At 44.0% G+C, this 20,352-nt stretch overlaps 1 protein-coding gene across 1 annotated transcript in view; it reads right to left on the reverse strand.

Moving 5' to 3' along the window:
• The window catches only part of Myo16 (myosin XVI), a 382,886-nt gene that overhangs the window by 302,321 nt on the left and 60,213 nt on the right, over nucleotides 1–20,352 (reverse strand). Inside the window, 2 exon segments of the mRNA XM_032918632.1 lie at nucleotides 9,903–10,046; nucleotides 13,842–13,912. Coding sequence (XP_032774523.1) covers nucleotides 9,903–10,046; nucleotides 13,842–13,912 — 215 coding nt within the window.

The following is a 20,352-nucleotide window of genomic DNA, read 5'->3' on the forward strand; positions in this document are numbered from 1 at the left end:
CAGTGTGCTGGGAGGTTAAAGTCCTCCCTGGCCAGGTATACCTGATAGCCTTGTTTAGTCTATCAGTGATGTGGGAGCCACTAGGGTATGATAGAAGCCACCTTGTCCCCATGCTCTGGGCAGGTCTGAGTCGTCAATGGCACGGTCTGTAAAGGCGTCAGTGGAACAGTCTTAGCCTGGAGATGCCCTCCTCTGTAGCACTGCCTGTGTCAACTGGTTTAGTGATCACACGCAGGTGGGCACAGTCTCACTGTGGATGGGGCAGCCCTTAGGAATGCTGCGGAACTGAGGAGGTAACTACAGGGCTGATTCTGAAAACCAGGCTGGGGCTGAGCCAGCAAGCCAGGCTGTACCCAGAGCCATTAGATAGCTCCGTCTTTGAGGACGACTGCACCAGGCGATCTCACAGACACTTTGACTTTGCCTTATGTTTCCTTGAAAGTCTGTCTTCACTTCTGCCATCAACTGGATAGTCACGCTAAGGATATTATCCAGCAGCTCCTCACTTCTGTTTCTGGTATAAACTCGATATAGATTTATTATATACCTGCTTCTTCCTGGCTGACAGAAAATGCTTGATGATAACTTATTTTAGTTGATACCATTTACTTTTTCATTGGCTTTTTGATGCTAAAATATATACTTACTCCATGTGTTTTATAACGTGCATATTTCCACCTGACTCATGGCACTTAACCTTTCAAAGACTTTATGAACATTTTCAGTTGTGCTCGAGAGATGGCTCAGAGGTTAAGAGCACTGACTGCTCTTCCAGAGGTCCTGAGTTCAATTCCCAGCAACCACCTGGTGGCTCACAACCATCTGTAATGATATCTGGTGCCCTTTTCTGGCCTGCAGGCGCACACGCAGGCAGAACACTGTATACATAAGAAGAAATAAGTCTTTTAATAAAGAGAAAGTCTTCAGTTGTAACATGAAAGAATCCAAAGACAAAGATGCGTCTCCTAACACTACAATACTCTGCTTTTGCGTATGTTCCCTGTGAGTTGAACTCTCTTTGCATTTCTCAAATGTTGCCAACCCTGGTTCCTTTATGCAACATGCTTTCTTTCTTCCTGAGTTGTGTTATGACCGGCCTAGGATTTAACTAACATAACAGACTGACATGTGATCAAGACAGGACATTCAAGATATGGAAAGGCAGACCATACAACAGTGGTGTGTGTGTGTGTGTGTGTGTGTGTGTGTGTGTGTGTGTGTGTACATATGTCTCTGTATGTGTGCCTGTGTTTGTGTGTGTACATGCATGTGCTTGTGTGTATGTACATGTGTGAAGGTCTGTATATGTTTGTTTATATTTGCATGTGTGTGTCTGCATGTGAGTCTGTGAATGTATTCTGTGGAGTAGAAATTCCCCCACATCCACAAAAGGCCACTGGTACTGTGCTTACTTTCACACAGAGTTCTGAGACAGACTTCTTCAGCCCAGACAGCAGAACTCTTCTGAAGGTTTGGATATCGCTGTATTGATTCAGGGGAGAGAGTCTGTAAAATCTGCCACAGGGATTTCACTTGGCAAGGCCTGGCTCAGACTTTCCAAATTAAATAATTTAATAAGGAGCAGGTTTCATCAAGTCTCTGTGGAACATGATAAAACAGCTAACATATAAATTACCCGTACCATATTTCTATTAATATTAAAATACCCAAATGTGGCAGTGGAAATATATATATATATATATATATATATATATATATATATATATATATATATGAAAAGGAATAAGGATGTCAAACTCCTGAATGAGGAGAGGATATCACACTAAGATGAGGAATATGCAGTGCGCTGGGTCTCACACCTCTGAGCTCCACACAATGACTTCCTCTAAACAATGTTCTGATACTGTGTCATGTCCTCCGAGAATGCTTTCACAGAGAATGTTTCTGTGGACTTCAATGTAAACGAGTGACCGACTCCACACAGCTTGGTTTATTAGTAGGCGTCCTGCCCAGGAGCCTGGGGTGAGTTCTGTACGGAGTAGAGAGCACCACTGTCCATGTGTGGGAGTGAGTGGGGCCCAGGTCTGCTCCTCTGAGGATAGAAGTCAGACTCACTTCTCCATCTGCTTCCAGGAAAGCCACTGGTTATGAGGCATGTTCTACTGAGCACCCTCTCCACAGGGTCCCCGTGGAGAACAAACATTGGCTGGCCTCTCATCACCAACTCAGAGGCAATGAAAGGCTGAGAACTGCTTGCACCAGCAACAGCGCCCCCCTGCCCCCAATCCCCTATGTATGAATCTGCCCTGTCACACGGGATGGGAAATGGCTGAATCTCACTGTCTGGAGACTGTTCCAAGACCAAAGCACAGGCAGAGACCACACCTGGTGAGGCTTACAGATGTGTCCTTATAAGTTGGAAGAGGCTGGCTACCTACACCTACCTACCTACCTACCTACCTACCTACCTACCTACCTACCCACCCACCCACCTACCTACCTACCTACCTACCTACCTACCTACCTACCTAGCTAGCTAGCTACTTATCAACCTACCTAGCTAGCTACCTACCTATCTACCTACCCACCTACCAGCAACCTTCTTATTCAGACTCTTAATCCTGGGGCCTCTTGACCTAAGCATTGGCCTAAATTCCTATATCTGTACCCCATTATTTTGAGTAGTAGGATTTTACTACTCAGTTTTAGGGAACACAGTCTTTCAACATGTCATATGAATCCTTGAATTACTTGGTTAATTACTTGGACATGGTGTTTGTATATATGCACATGTGTACCTTTATGCACATGCCTATGGTGCTTATATGCGTGTGTGTGTGTGTGTGTGTGTGTGTGCGCTCGCGCGTACACAAGTAACTTGTTTAGAGATCAAACAATAACCTCAGACTGTCATTGTTCAGTCGTTCTCTGTTTTCTACTTGTTGCTTCTGTTGTGAGGCTGGGTCTCTCTTAATTTTCTGGAACCCACCAAGGAGAGTAGGCTGTGTCAGCTACTTCTGTCTCCCCAGCTCTGGATTGCAAGACTCCTCTTGTATCTGGCTTTTCATGTGGGCGCTGGGCTTGAGCTCGGGTCCTCTCGAGCAACAAGCACTGTATCACCTGAGCTGCCTTCCTAGCCCCATATCCCTGTAATGTTAACAGCAACTACTGGGCCCCACCATCCCCTTCCTCTGTCTCCAGGCAAATCTCTTCCACACTGCTACCTAGCTATGTTCCCTGATAACCCTTGCTCAAAACTCCTTGTAGGTTTCCAGGCTGGGTTCCAAGCATGGCTACTTACACACGCTGTCAACACCCCGCCCCCTTTTCCACCTGCTCTGACCTAGAACCCTCTTCAGGTCTCATTTGCCTGATTCACAACTGAACATTTATCCCATCTTTGCGTTCCACACCCTCAACTCCCCGAGGGTCTGGACAAAGCCTTGTGTCCCCTTGAATATCGGGCACCACTGTTCCAGTTCAGACTCCTCCTCCCATCACTCAGCCTCCTGTTGGTCTGGGTGTTAATTGGATTTCCTCTGAGCTTCTACAGCAGCCACGCCACTAACTCAGGATGAGTTTAAAACTCTGGATTCTTTTAGTGCTGCAACTTCCACCAACAGTGCTATTGCTGAATTCAAAGACGTCTGTTGATTATCCTGGTATTTATTCTCTAACCTATGACACCACTCAGATGTGTGCCACCATTCAGATGTGTGCTGCTCTGCCTTCCAACTAAAGCCCTCTCCCCCGACTCTCACAGCACCGATGCACTTGGCGTATTCTCCTAGCCTGTGAGCCCCGCCTTCCTGGGAACGAGGTTCCCTGTTTACGACTTCACAATTGCATCTTTCCTTGCAGCCATATACATTCCACTTCAAGTCACCGACAGAGGGTCACTCTTTTGTTTATGTTCCTTGGTGTTTCTGTATCCACCACAGTGTCACCAACACAGAAGGTGCATGCCAACGAGAGTCGCAAACCCACGCCAGGGAAACACGTGAGTGGACATTTCATCATATGAAATCTATCCTTGAGTTACAACCATGAGACCAAATGCAGACATTGTATGGCATGTCCCTTTATGGGAGGACTCTCAGGTGAATTGACTTCACACTGGGTTCAAGAGGGATCATTGTCACAGCGGCACACAGCTTTTCTCAGTCACGGTTCTAGATGTGTGATTTTCCCTTCCCAAGATCGCAATACTAGAAACACTTCAGAGAAACAGACCAGTTACATCTCAGAGTGGGAGGTATGGGGAATGCTTTAACCAAAAGCCTAAAGGTATCGGACTCAAATGGCTCCAGGATTGACAGAGATTTGTCAATGCCTTCTTCAGTTCAGACGCCTGCTGCTCTTATTCTATTTTGCTCCTGGTGCAGAGATCCTACATTTCACTGGAAACGCAGACTTCTTAAATTATGAAGTGATAATCATCTCTGAGTACGAGGAAGTGGAAACCAAGTTGCCAAAAAAGCATTCCTAAAATATTGTAGCACCTAAATATGGAAACCGTGCACCACTGAATTCATGCTTGGGATGTTTTAAAATGTGGAAAACACTCAGGAAACTCTGTGAAAAGATAAACAATATGCACCTGCATAAATCTAAGCATTGAATGTGTGCCCAACATAAATGCACATAAAGGCATGTACACCCACACACATGCACAGACTTATATGGAAACGGTGCAATGTGAACATAGTATGAGTCCAAATATTAGGGGTGTGCTCTACACAAGCACATGGATACTCACACACACATACATATACATGTGTGCATGTACATGAATGCACATGCATATTCATATACACACTTACCTACACATAGACATGCATGTGCCTCCAATAGATACATGTACATTATGCACACATACATAGACACATATAGACAATAGATACACACACAAAGAAAGAAAACTGGAAGTGGGTTTTTTGACAGGTAGGAGTGTAGGTGAACTTTCTTTTGTCAGTCAGTCAGTCTGTCTTATCTCTCTTTCATTCATTTTTTTTTGTCTGCAATGCTTCTGAAGTAATAGTTCTTACAGTTAGAAAAACAAAAACACCTAACAAAAAGTACCTTAGAAATGAAATACATCTGTATGTATGTTTATATATATTTGTAATATATATATATATACATATATTATAAATACAGTTGTACTTTGTTGACACAAATGACACTTTAAAAATTAGCTAGCGTCAGGTATAGGCTGGGGCAACTTTCCCTCTTTTCTCTCGAATGCTTCTGAGTTGTTCTCAATATTCACATGAATCAATTCCATGATTTAACTATGTAAATTACAAATTTCATGATGCTCATGTTTGAATTTATGCTTTTGTATTTTAAAATAATTTTTATTATGAGAAAATATGATTAAAAGGACAGCATTAAGAATATTAGAGGGGCTGGAGAGATGGCTCAGTGGTTAAGAGTGCTGACTGCTCTTACAGAGGTCATGAGTTCAATTCCCAGCAACCACATGGTGGCCCACAACCATCTGTAATGAGATCTGATGCCTTCTGCTGTGTCCGAAGACAACTATAGTGTACTCATCTACATAAAATAATTAAATAAATCTGTAAAGAAAAGAAAATAATGTTAGAGATTCCCCAACGGGACCTACCACAGAAAACACAATGGGTCCAAATGCAGAGAAGGCAGAGAACACAGAGAACGCAGAGAACAACTCTCTTGGGTGCCAGTCCAAGTGCATGTCTACAGCTCAAGCTGTGTACCTAATGCTCATGGATGTTGCTGAAGAGGGAGTGGAACTGTCTTATGAGGAAGAGGACCAGAAAGTCTACCAAGAGATTGTATCCTCTAGAAGTGACTTCGCCAATGATACCTCAACAATATGGCTGCCCAAACAAGACCTGAGCAAAGAGAGCATCGGTGGACATGTTAACAAGAATGGAAGAGAGCTCATGGGGCCCCGCCCCTAGACAAAGAAGCACAGTTAACTAAGGAATGTGGAGATGGGAGAAGTGGCCCTCCCCAGGAAGAGCCCTCTGATGGTTATCATGTGGTCAGCCCTGAAATTATATAATGCAAGCAAACTAAAAAGACCCACCTGGTTGTATCTGTATGTTTATGCATGCATGATATAAGTAATATGAATAACTTTTAATTTAGGAAAAAGAGACCATGAATTTGAAGGGGTATCAAGGGTTGGGGATTTAGCTCAGTGGTAGAGCGCTTGTCTAGCAAGCGCAAGGCCCTGGGTTCGGTCCCCAGCTCCGAAAAAAAAAAAAAAAAAGAAAGCGTGTGAAAGGGTATCAAGAAAGGTACATGGGAGAGGTCAGAGGGAGTAAAGCAATGAAAAATGATAATTATATTTTAATTTAGAAGATAAATTATGCATATTTTAAGAAAGAATATCACAAATCTTTGGAAATACGGAGTAATGATAAGTACAGGACACAGGAAACCAAGTCAACTTAGAGGCTGCTGGTGAGCACAGGGACTCAACTTCTCTGACACTTCACATGGTGTGAGAGAGTCATTAAAGAATTCAAACCCTGGTTCTCAAACACACACACTCTCTCTCACTCACACACATACACACACACACTCACACAACACACCTACACATACACACACACTCACATACATACCCAGATACTCACATACACATACACACACCTACACACACACTCACACATACATACACACATACCACACACACTAACATGCACTGCACACACACTCACTCACACACACACTCTCTCTCACACACACACTCATACACACATACCACACATATTAGCATGCACCACACACACTCACACACATACATACACACACCTACAGATACTCATACACACACTCATACACACATACCACACACACTAATATGCACCATACACACGCATACACATACACTCACACACACTCACGCACATACACACATACTCACACATGAATCACATACATACACACACATACACATACACTCACACACACATATACACATACACTCATACACACAAACATATCTATCGTGTCTTACACAGCAACTTAGCCACACATTTAATGTTTCTGTCATACAAAGAGATTTTCCTCCATATCTTTAGGTCACACATTCTTTGAAAGTTAAACTAGAACCTCCAACCTCACATCAGCATTAAACTCTCTAAGAGTCAAGAACAGTGTGGCTTAGCTAATTCCCCCTGGCCATTTCTGCCATTAAGAATGGCAATGACATTCACGTTTACACAGTTACCCCAAACTCTAAGTAATCCCATCTTTGTAACTGCACCATGAAATTGACTACAGCCCTTGTACGAATTTGTCCACTGACAAATGCACCTGACGCACAGTTTAGGAGGTGATCTTTTATACAGGGAAGCCTGGCATAGTTCATTTCAAAGGAAGCAGTTTTTAAAAGAACATGACAGAAAAATGAGTTATAATATTTTTAAGTTACTGTGATCCTCTCCAAGTTGCAGCCTGCCTTTAGTCCACACCAAGAGCTGCCATAGAGACTACACTGTAGTTGTCCCTAGCTTCCTTTTAACTGTGAGAATTTCTCAGATTTGCACTGATTTTTTTACGAACTTGCAGAAGAGAGGCACACTACTGCAGGTTATGTACAATGGCCCTTGAGTGGGAATCACATGAAAACTACTCATGTCTCTGGGTTTCCGTGTCATGGTAGACCACCAGGGATGTAGACTGCCATTTTCATCAGACCAAGGCTGCCTGAAGCAGACACATCTCATCACGGTGGAGTTGGGCCGTAATTCCCTGTCTGAGGGAGCTCAGGTCAGGTCCTGTGATGATCAGCCATCCTTCCTTTCTTTCCACACTGTCAGCTTCAGAACAAATCCACTGGGAACACCACAGTGTCTGAGGGAAATGGTATGTTCCAGCTACTTGAGAGTAGATGATCCATAAGAATCTTTCGCCATTCATCTGCACAGTAGATCTACGCATTGTCTCCTGTTGGAACACAGTCTGAGAATGCAGTCATCCAAGAGAAATTCTGAGTGCTTATGAGAAAAATCCAAGAAAACAAGCTAGGTGCATTGTGAAGTCAGCTTCTTCAAAAACATGCAACCGTTCTTAGAACATGATTTCTTGCTCTGCCCGAGGGTACTGGATAGGAATGAACTTATTCAGCGGTTGTGATTCATGTGCCTCTATGAAAAAAACAATTGTTTTTGGCCACATGTGGCCTGTCTTTGTGATTGGACAACTCACTCATGCAATTCTTCTTAACCCTCAGAATAGAAATAATGCTCTGAATAAAGTTGGCCATCGCATGACACTTTAAGCCTGCTCTTCCAGGTCCATGATGCCAACCAGAGCAGCAAACACTTCCATTTATTATTTTTAAGCACAAGCACATTAATATTTATTGTTGCCTGTCTTGCATTATAATCTATTATGTCTACCTTTGATTGTTCCTCAAATTGTTCCAGCCTGGGCCATTGGGAAGGGTCTCTTTCATTCTCCTCTGTATCCTTTGGAAAGCTTGTCTCCCTCCCTCTCCTGGTAACAGAAACTCAGTCTTGCAAACTTATACCCCTTGCTCGAAATCAGTCAACTCTTCTCTGCTTGATTTAGGCTTAAATTGCTCATCTTTCTTTAACTTCCTAAATGGAAAGCTAAAATTATTTATTGTTTCTCCTGAGAATGTGGAGAAATAGGCCACGATTTAAGCAAATCCATACTCACAACGAGGTGTGGGGTTGAAGAACAGAGGCATCATGTTGATAGTTTCAGGGATAAACAGGGGTCACTTTCAAAGAGGTGGAGCATGAATTGAAGGCAGATGACTGCTATGGAGGACTCCACATGGAAGCCAGCACTGAGTCTGGCAAGGGCATGTGGTATCCGTCCTGAGTTAAGAAGACTCGATGTTTCTTTAGAGAGTCACTCTTCTAAACATTTATTCTGAGGACTGGGATGGATGTCACTAGCAATTGATTTTCCTTGGAAGAGGCAGTTTAACTTCAGAGTACACAAACCTCACATTGATTTCCTCATTCATGGAGCCTCAGGGAGACCTAAGGAATTTGCCGCCTTGTAGCTCATCCTAACTATGAAGCCTCAGGCATCAGTTCTCATGTCCTGCTTATGAACATGCAGCACTCTGTTTTGGTGTTTGCCTTGAGGTGTGCTGTTTCCAGTCCTTAGTGGTGTTCTGAAAGAAATGCTTCTCATGATCACAGACTCTCTGGTCAAAGTTTGGGGATCTTCACAAAGGTCCACATAATGAGTCTTTTGAGATCATGACTCAGTCATGTCAAAGCTCAGAGTTGTCATTGCCAGGGTCTGCAGCATCAATTCTACAATGTCATAGCTACATAGTCGTCCGAACATACCTTCCATGGAGATCACATGAAGAAGCTAGCCTTTTGCCTGTTCCTTCTTTAGAAGTTCTGGCATTCTAGAGGGGTGGGATGTTGGCTGGAAAGGGAACCAAGTTTCGGAACCCTGCCTGAGCTTAGAAAGTCTACCTAGTGATGTGTATTCAAGCACGGGAAGAGAGGTGGTTGTTATTATTAGTCAACGTTGAGTATTTCATACACAATTACTGTATCTGCATCATTTCCACATCACCTTCCAACTTCTACTGTGTCTTCTTTGCTCCTTCCCAGATTCATGATCCCCTTGCAAGACATGTTTTAAAAAGTCCAACTGTGGCTGCCTGCACATGCATTCTTGAGAACGAATGTGGCCATTCTATGAACATTGATGTGTACCTAAACATGCAACTCTAAATTTGTCATGACATGAACATGAGTTATTTTAGGAGGTTCCGGGTTGACAACATTAGTTTCTAAGTATCCATATTCTTGGGGCATGAATGACGACACAGACACACGCTTTTCCCAAATGTAGTGTGATACCTTGAGAGATATTATTAAACACACATGTGTCATTGAGTCTTCAAGCGCTATATCAACTGTATTAATTAATGTACTTACTAATATGAGCAACAGGACAATGTCAGGGTTGTCACAGGCACAGGCAATGTGCATTGGGGCCCAAAAGTCCTCATCCTGGTGGTTGACATTGACACCCCTGTCAATGAGGACTTCTGCGATGAAGACATTGTCATAGCGAGCGCACTGAAAGAAATACAGAAAAGAAACACAAGATATAGTAAAGCTGCAAACATCACTGACAGTTGGAACGTGAGAGGTGAAGCCAAACTTGTGTTCTCCATTTCCAGTGAGACTAGGGAAAGGGACAGATGTCAGACTGGTGGGAAAACCTGGCTAAATCTGGCTACAGATATTGGGGATGAGAAACTAAATTGGGGCAAATACTCCAAAGGTTAAAGCATATGTTGATTAGGTTCTAAAATATGCATCTACATGTATTATTCTTCTGATTCAAAACATAGTTTATTAAGACTATTAATAGACTGATAGTATTTCTTTTCCATGATATACACTTTACGCAGGATTTATAGACATGCATAGAACAGGCTTTTCTTAACAAACCATTCAACTTTTCCCAGAATGATGACAATTCACCTCTGCCCCCATTCACTGGGTAACACAGTGAGGAACACAGTCCCTGCTATGGAGTGACAGTCACCAGTGCCCCTATCTGCTACAGTCAGTCTCCACAGAAATGGCGGTCAATGACTTCCAGAACTCAGGAGGAAGGACTCAGGTATTGTTCTACACTTGATACTGAATACCATTCCTGCACTGGACCTGAGTTCAGTTCCCAGCATCCATGTTGGCCCATTCTCAACCACTGGACACTGTAGCCCGAGGGATCTGATGCCTGCTGCTGCTGCTGGCCTCCAGTCAGTCTCTCTGTCTCTCTGTCTCTCTGTCCCTCTGTCTCTCTCTCTCTCCACACACACACACACACACACACACACACACACACACACTGCACACAAAGGCATCCCTAACTTGGAGTATGGGAATTCACACTTCCACGCCAAACGTACTTGGATTTTTGGAACTTCACAGTCTCTCAAGGAGAATAAGAAAGTTAATTAGATGCAAAGCTGAAATCTACACTCCCCCTTCCCTAGTGATGTACTTTGTGATTCACACTTCTAAGGACTATGAATAATAATTTGACAGCAATAAATACCTTTAATCACACTTGTCTGAAAAGATTATGAGGGCTGAACATCCCTGTAGCGGCGTTCTTACAATATTATCACTGCTTAGCAAAGCCCGTGCTCCCTAGAAAGACTTTTCCTCAAGCTAACACCGCTCCCCCTCAATCCATGTTGATCATCATCACCACAGCCAGCTTGTGATGACACTTTACCTCGCCAAGAAAACGAGCAAGATGCTCTCCCCAGTGCTTAGCAGGAATGGGAACCACATCTCTGCCCTGTCACCTGGTGTCATGTTTCCAGGCTCTCTGTCTAACTCACCAGCCAGACTTCACATAATATAAAATGTAGTGTCTCTTGTTCAAAGACTAAGCATTTCAAGGATCAGGTCTGGTGTCTTATTCAAGGCCAATGACCTTCTGCACAGAAACCCTCTTACCTTATAGCATGCAATGCATGAAGCAATCAATCTTAAGTGTCTCTAAGACATACATGTGACCCCTCTCTCTTCTCTCTCTCTATTGTTATTAGTGGAGTCACCTGATCGTAGCACCGGCCCAGAGTCACCAAGCTCCTTAACTTGTCCACTGCTGAGTTTCCTGTCTTCTTTTTAGCCCTCCTTCCCTGCCTCTCACCTAAGAGAACTTAGCCAAAAAACACGATCTCTCATGTAAAGTATATGAGAGTATATGAGAGATTTTCCCCAGTGCAGGGAAAATTATTGCCCCATGGGGTGAAGAAAAAGCCTAGATAAGTTCTGAGTTCACCGTTGGCTCTCCTAGAACTACCTGTTCATTTTTACACTTCTTTCTAAGCAGTTCTTCATCTTTGTATCATCTATCCACTATCAATCTATCATCCAGGCATCGGTCACCTGCCCGTCTATTGTCTTTTATCTCACCATCTGCATAGCTATTCTATTATCTATTTATTTTTAATCTATGTGTTTGTCCTCTCTCAATAATCTCTCCTATATCTATCTACTATCTAGATGCTACTTTACCCATCACTGTCTATCTATTTTTACCTCTCTCTAGTGTCTGTCTGTTTATCCTCCTCAATATCTTCCATCTGTATCTATTATCTATCTTATGATCTATGTAAATATCTCCCTCCCCATCCCTTCACCTCCATCATCTACTCAATTAAGTTACATGCTCTGTTCGATACCCTAGCTTTCTGTGTTCCAGTGTGGCTTGGATATTTTTGTAGCAGCCATCTTGACATGGATTCCTTAGCATGGATCCATCAGTAAAAGAAGATCTCTAATTTCCAGGGGATTTGACTTCAGCCTGACTGTGGCTTATGAATGCCACAGCACAGCGTGGGGGAACATCGGGAAATCACTCTGTTCCATGAGCGCTGGCTGGCAATCCTTCTCTTAGTTCATGAGCTAAACCCAATGTCACAAACCCACAACACTTTATTAAGGCTTCCAGAATCCCACTCTCCACTCCATAATCCTTACAAAGACTTAACTCTGAAGGTCCCTCTAGGTTGTCAGCATGAGACAAGCTCCCTAGAGCAGAGGGCACAGTTGTGGTTGCCTTGGTCACTATTTCCAAGGTTATCATCCAGTCTTTGACACCTGACATTTGTTTGCCATAGGAATTTTTTTAAGAAGTGGTAGTCAGAAAGACTGAGATAAATGTGTTTACAAAAACAAGGTTTTAAAGAAGTGAAAGACATGCAACCCAAAATATTAATATTTTTACGGGATCTATTTCAACCTTAGCCTTTTGGGACATTTAATCCCATCTAAATATTTTCCAAGACCATCTAAGAGAAATGTCTTGAGGAAATCAGCACTTAAGAGTATGGTGCTCGATGAGTAATATTGGAGTTAGATAAATACAACTCTGGGGAAGCCCAACAGTCTCTACAGCTCTTTCTTTCATCCCACGTACATGCACTGTGCAGCCTCCTGTCAAGGCAACAATGTAACAGGATGTAATCAGGACCAGGTCTGCGGAGCATCAGGCATCCCAGTGTGGGATGCCCCAAGGCTGGGCTCCCCACGTGGCTGTTCCCACTTGGCATTCTCGATGGCTAAATTGCCTTTCTCAGCACCAAAGGCATTCAGAAACCCTGTAATTTTTTTCTCTCCAGCAACCTGCAATTGTTCCTTTGTTTTTATTTACTCAGTAATCTCTGCTAAAAGAGAGTGTAGCGGTGAGGATCCCTCCTTCACCCAACACTGGGTTTCTCTGTATGTCTCCCAGACCCGACCAAGCTATCCACTCTCAAGAGCATCACAATGACCACCTCAGCCTGAGGTGAAATCTCTCAACATAGCCCTTTCCTTCCTGCTGTGGTCTTGTTGAATCTTTGTATTCCATCAGCTAAGTCTAAAGTATCTCCATCTGCACTAGCCAGGGCAACACTGTATCCTAAGCAGTCTTTCATTTGTGCTCCTTCATTGAGCCCTGCCTGGAGAGCTCAGAGCCTTATTTGGTGAGAACACAGAGAGGACTGTGACAATCAAGATCTATTCAGAAGCAAGCATGATGTGTGTGTGTGTGTGTGTGTGTGTGTGTGTGTGTGTGTGTGTGTGTGTGTGTGTGTGGCCTAGATACAAGATTCAGCAGCAGAGTGAGCTGAGGCTTGACATTCTTGTTCCCTCGTCTCCTTCCCAGGTCAGGTAGGATCCAGTGACTTCCCCTCCCTCAGAACATCAAACTCAGGAGCTCTTTAGCTCCACCCACCATTTGAAATGTGTCGATTTTGCTTTCTGGTCACTGTTGGATGCTCAATCCAGGACTGACTTTTGAATCCTTAATTTAGTCGCTGTCTAAGGTGTTACCACATGGCCCTTTCAAGTGTCAGCTCTTACCAGGTGGAGTAAAGACCCTCCTGAGGAAACGAGAGTGTGTGGGTCGGCCCCCTCCTTCAAGAGTTGAAGCACTGCAAGAGAAGAGAGAAAACAGAGTTGAAGAAAGTGTGTTCCACACTGAGCCCAAAGGGGCCATATTTCAGTAGCAGCTCAGACAACAGCTGTAGGGACCACAGGGTGAGGGCAAGCCACTGTCAGATCCCACACTGCACTCATATAATCACAAGTGTTTCTCCCGTGCTCACGCCTGTTACCTGACATGGATGTTTGATTACCCACTACAGCCACAGAAATTGATGAGAGAGTAGAATAGAGTACAGTGCCTTGTTTGTAAGCACAGGGCTTCTATGTCCTTCACAGAATGAAAGAACACGTGTAAATAAAAAGGACCCACTTTCTAGCCTCAGGAGGGCATTGTTTTGCAATTTGCAAGGACCTACTACTGGCTTAAAGCAAGGCGAGTGTGCGTTTGGCACATTAGGTCTCCATTTGTGCCATTAACCCTTGCCCATGATTCTTTTACTGTCACTGACCATTACGGGACAAAGCCGTAAAGTCCAAAGATCAAAATATATACCAATTATCAGAGCAAACCAACAGCTGGAAAACGACCCATGTGCCCATTTGATAGCAAGGTGACTCCATTAGCACGTGCAGTGTCAGAGGGCTCTGAGGTCTGCTCTAGTCTCTGCTGCTTACAGCAGCCCAATGGGACAAGCCTCCTAGAAATGTCCTTAGGTTCTGAGGCACTCCACTGTTCTCACCATCAGTAGCATATCCGTGGTTAGAAAAACATCACAGAAGAGAACAAAGTAGCAGCTGCCCTTGCTGCCATTTAGGTTTAGTTACTAGTGTTGCTGTATTTTGGGGTAGGTGATTCTATGTAGCCAATTGGCCAGGAGCTTCTCAGTCTCCTGTCTCAGCCTCCCCAGGACAGGAATTATAGACATGGGCTAACAGGTCCAGCAAGAGCCTCTCATACACTCAACTGTGACAGTGCTGTTCAATGTGCTCAGAAAGTCCTACAGAGTTTCTTCTCTAAGACCTGAAATCCAAACTGGAGGTGCTGTTCTCTGTATTAACCACAGCATCCATGCCTCTAGGTGACTTCTCTTGGTGTCTCCCTCACTCCCAGTGACTCCAAGGGGACACGCAATCTCAACAGTCTGTCAGCTCCTCTACAGGCTCCAGCCACTGAAAGCCACCCTGTCTGCTAGTGTATGCCGTGAGCCAGATGGAAACGGCCACGTGCCATAGATAGGACCCATGGAAGCAGCCTAGAGTGCCCATCCTCAAGCCTTTCTCCGGTCAAAGCTCCTTGTGCCCAAATTGTTCTCACTACAGAAACTAGTTGCAGGCCTGCTTTCTGAGGGACCAGAGCCTTACTTTTTGAAGGTATAGCTGCCATTTCTATTCACCAATGAGGGACTTACATTTCCTGATGATGCTCTTTCTTCAGTACAGGATTTGCTTTCAAATCCAAGGTCCAGTTTGCCGAGGAACCTTCTCAGAGGTGGCAGGACTGGATACAAATTGCCAGCTGCTGCCACTCTGAGACAACTGACTAAGGCAAGCATAAAGGATAGCTTAGCCACCCGAGACTCCACTTGTCTTGGGTGATACACACCCCTCTTTCAACTTGAGGGCCACCTAGGACCCATACCAGCATCATGCTGTGGGCACACCTGCTTTGAGCAATGAAATTAAGTTACTGCCCTTAGTAACCCTAACTCTGGATAATGGGGTCAAGATAAGCTATGCTGGTTTGGGGGAACATACAAGTTAGGCAAACTTGTGAACTTCTAGGGGAAATCTTATAGTTACCATCTTATTTCTGTGCGTAGTTGGGCGTGAGTATAATAAAAATAAGATCCTATCTACCCGGTGTTAAGGGACTGTTATTATAATATTATTCCCATGCTGTACATGCAGAGATCCAGGCACTTATGGGACACAGGCACTGGGTGGTGGAGTATGGACATGAACTCTGGTGGCATCAGGAAGACACACTGTCAAGCTCCACAGGCTCTTGCACACTCAGCAATTTTCAGAGGAGACTCCAGAGGACAGCCATTAGCACAGACTGTAATAGCTATGTATAATAAACGAGATATTTCCAAACTATTTCATAGTGTTGTTTCCAACCACGTTAGAATTAGCTCTTTCCCCAGAATCATTATGATAATTAAGGGGACTTAGGGGGAAATTAGGAACACACAGAAAATGGAATAATGTTGAAAATAAATTAAAAAAAAATAAAGAAAAGCTGGGCATGTGTCTGAAATACCGGCCCGTCTACATAGTGAGGGACTGTCTCTAACTAACTAAAGTGTAACGAGTCCATCTATGTAGTGAGGGACTGTCTCTAATTAACTAAAATGTAAAGAGGGAATTATCAGGATTCACTAGGTGAAGTCCCTCTCCACCATGTCAGATGACCTGACTTTGACCCCCAGTGGAAGAACTGACTCCATACAGTTGTCCTCTGATGTACGAGTGTGTGCACAGACACAGATCTAAATAAGTAAATAAAGTAATAAAATACTAAAGGGAAGGAGGCCAATGCCAACTTGAACCAATGACGCCAAGATGTTTTATAACACAGAGTGAGTGTTTCTGTTTTATCGGGCACACAGCACAAGGTGTGATGAAGTTCCTGCTCAGAGCTGCTCCCGGTACCCAGGGCTGTGTGGCACTTGTGTTCTGAAATGAGCATTTTCTTCACTACTGTCCCGACAAGGGCTCTGGCACAGTGTGGAACAGAAGGGGACACAGAGGAGTCAGGTTTCCATTCTTTACAGGAAGAACTTGGGGTAACCCCATGTGGGGGCAATGTCGGCTGGGTTTGTGTAGCTGCTCTGTGGGAGAACTCACTCGCCACAGCCGCTCCTTGTGGAGTGCATTTACTATGGGAAGGTTTAGTGTTTTTAGTGGATCTACTGAGAGGCGTGATTGTGTCACTGTGCTTATGTTAAGGATAAGCCTTCTTTCACCGACTGGCTAATCATACATAGCAACAGCTTTGTAACATTGTGTGACTCCCACTTGGTTATAGGATAGGTTCTTGGCATCTTGAAGGGTCTCAGAGCCTGGCAAAGGGCTACTGAAGTTGTTTTCACAGTCCCATCAACCAATCTTCTTATACATGACTGCTCTGGGTTTCACCCCGGGGAATACGGACCTCATGCATCATGTTGACATGTTTCCCATGTTGCTGTTTCTGGAAACATCTGCAGGTTTGTTAGCCTCTCGTTAGTCACTGCAAGGTTCCTCTGGGAAGCAGCCTGTGCTGGGCTCCACTGTGGGAAGATAGTAACTCCATGTCTTCACTCCTTGAAGTCTGCCTTCGTCTCCCAGTCTGAACTGGTTGACCGCTTTGAGCTCCATGACTTGTGCAGCTCCAGAGTGTTTCAACCTCACGTGGTCAGCTAAGCTTATGGGGTACAACTTTATAATAGATTTTCACTCTCTTTATTCTTTTAGTTAGCATGGAACTAAAACTCACCGGCCTCCATTCCTGATTTTTGTAGTCTGAATTGTTTTCCTTTTATTTTCATTTTTTTAAAAAGATGGGTCATTTTAGCTAATGATATTTCAAGTACATTGACCCTTCATAAAACCATTTTCCTTTTAAGTTTTCAAAATATCGTTCTTCTCACCATTTCTCTTGTTTCTACCCCGGAGTGTGTACCTTTCATGAGCATGGCCAGGTGCTTTACTGGTTTTCATTCTCAAATGTGGGAAGTTCTGTGACTGGAATTCATAAACTTTTCTGCTGTGGGCATTTACAGCTATGGACCTGTCCCAATGACGTCATACAGTTTGACAGTTGTGAAAATGCACCGCAGTGCCAGGGACGTTGGTGAGGAGTGGGCGTGTGCCAGGGGACATAGGCAAGGGGTCAGTGTGTGACAGGGGGGCTAGTGGCTATTTAGTGGGTCACCAATATCATTCCCTAACACAGACACCATATTGAATATCCAGGAAATTCTGAAGACCAGGACTCAGAGAAAGAAAGTTATAACTCAACTCCTTCGGGATGGGAGAGCCTAAGTCTGGAAGTCCTGAAATAGATGCTGGCTGGTGTATTTTATAGGAGTCTTGTGTGTTCCCCTTACCTCACTGGTCCTGTTGAGATGACCACCCCATGCCTTCCTGCAGTTTCTCCTCACAACGTCTTCTGGGACAAGGAGACAGCATCTTGGGGAGCTGCACTCTTTGTCCTTTTCTTCCTTCAACTCCTCCCTGACCTCCAAATCTCACTTTAATTTACCACCTCAGAAAAGGACATGCATTGAGAATTAGTCACATTCTGAAGTGCATATGGTGTGGTGGTGTGAATGACAGTGGCCTCCAAAGGTTCATATGGTTGTATACCTGCTCCCCTGTTGGTGGACTGTTAGTGAACAACTAGACCGTATGATCTTGCTGGAGGAGGCCTGCCAATGGGAGCAGCGTGGAGATTTCAAAAGTCTCCCACATTACCACTGTGTCTTTCTCTCTGCCTCATGGTTTTGGATCAAGACGTTTGCTCTAGGCACTCTGTCCCTCTGCCACCATGAACTCTAACCCTCTCATACCATAAGCCAGATTAGACTAGTTCTTTTATAAGGTGCCTTGGTCATAGTCTTTCATCCCAGCAACAGAAAAGTAACCAAGACAAGGGCTTGCCAACCCAACAAAGGAATTAGGGAAAAGGCATAATTTGAGTCATAGAAGCTAATTTTACGTACTTGCAAATTTCCTAGATTTCCTTCCCAACCCCTGTTAAAGGTTTCTAATTTCACCGTCTTGAGGTTAGGGAGCAAAGTTTCTGTGTTGATCCTTCTGATGTATCAAGATGCCCCATCTGAAGCCCATTGCATGGCCTGTTACTCATAAGCTCTTGCGAGTCCGTGGTCTGCTGGTGTGGGAGACAGTGCCTTCTTGCCCACAGCCGCCTGAATGGCTGTTATGTCTTCTGCATCGGACTTGTGTGCAGTTGCCCCACCCATCACGATAATACCACTGACGTCATCACACCATGCAGCAAGATTTTCCCTTTCCAGTTGTCAGTTCCTCAGCTCGGCCTCATCTGCCTTGGATCTTCATGTGGGCATAGGTATCACATGATTTCCTTGTCTTCAAGATGGGATAATCCACATTCCATGCTGTGTTTTTATTCAGCTCTGACAACCTAACTTTCAGTGTTTCAAGCAAGCGGAACTTTCAGAGTGAGTCACTCTGTAACTGGGAGCAGGTTATGTAGCTAATGGCTGGCTCCTGCTAGCCAAGATGTGAAGTTTGGGGACATCCGTTTGACCTTTCTACTGAAGTCCACATCACCAGCAGCTGACAAACCACTCCAGCTTTTCTTGTGTCCTTTGATGTGTCTATGGGAATCTTTTGTTTTGAACTTATCTGTGTTTGAATAGGTCTTCCTTATGGACCACACACATCCTTCTGACTTCTGCCCCGTGAGTGTTAGATAATGTTCATCAAGGCAAGTCCTGAGGGCATGGGACTCACATCTGTCATTTGCTACTTGTTTCCTGTGCAGATTGTGCCACGTTTCTTCCCCCTAAGCCTCTGTTGTACCGTCCCTCCATGTTTTTGGTTTTCTGTTTGTGTTTTGTTGTTTTGTTTTGTTTTATGAGAAAGAGAGTTTCTTCCCTACATAGCCCACACTGACCACAAACTCACAACCTCAGGCTCTCGGAGTACTTGGATTACAGACGGGTGCACACACCCATTCCTCCTTTGTGTAAATATTCCTCTACATATTGCCATCTCACCTCACAAGCATTCAGATGAATTATTCATTAGGATTATAATTAATGTTTTAATGCATACCAACCTAATTTACATTAATTACTATTGACCGAGGTTCAAATGCTGGATATCCCTGCATTCCTGTCTCCCCCAACTTCAGGCCTTTAGACTTAGCAAATGACCCTGAGGCATACGTGCCTGCTCACTATGGGCATACTTGCTTCTTTTGTATGTAACTCTAGATAGGTTAAGATACATTTAAAGCTACAAAGCACTCATTAGACTATCTTCCATAAACACTTCCCTTTGTCGAGCTTGTTCTGTGAACTCAGCAGTCATGTCTTTCCCACCAATCCAGAATATCTGCTCACCACAATTCTTTTAGTTTTAGTTTGTCAAGAACGCCTTAATTGTTCCTACATCTGGGAAAGTCAGCTTTCTACAACAACAACAAACAAAACTTCTTGACAGTTGTTCTGTTAGCTTTAGCATCTGTCTTCCGCACTCTTCTGACCCCTGGATTCACAGTATGAAGTCAGCTGCTGAGCCTATGGAGTCCTTGAAGAGGGTGAATGCTTCATTTGATCATTAGAAAACACATCAATGTCGGGTCTTTGTAAATCGTGGCTATGTGAGCCTAGATGTGGCTCCTCTGTGTGCTGTGGCTAAGCTATCCCTAGATGTGGCTCCTCTCTATATCATGGCTCTGCTGTGCTTAGAGGCTGCCCCTCCGTGCACCATGGCTATGCTGTCCCCAGAT

Source organism: Rattus rattus, chromosome 13 (assembly GCF_011064425.1).
Source record: "Rattus rattus isolate New Zealand chromosome 13, Rrattus_CSIRO_v1, whole genome shotgun sequence".
Classification (NCBI taxonomy): Eukaryota; Metazoa; Chordata; class Mammalia; order Rodentia; family Muridae; genus Rattus; species Rattus rattus.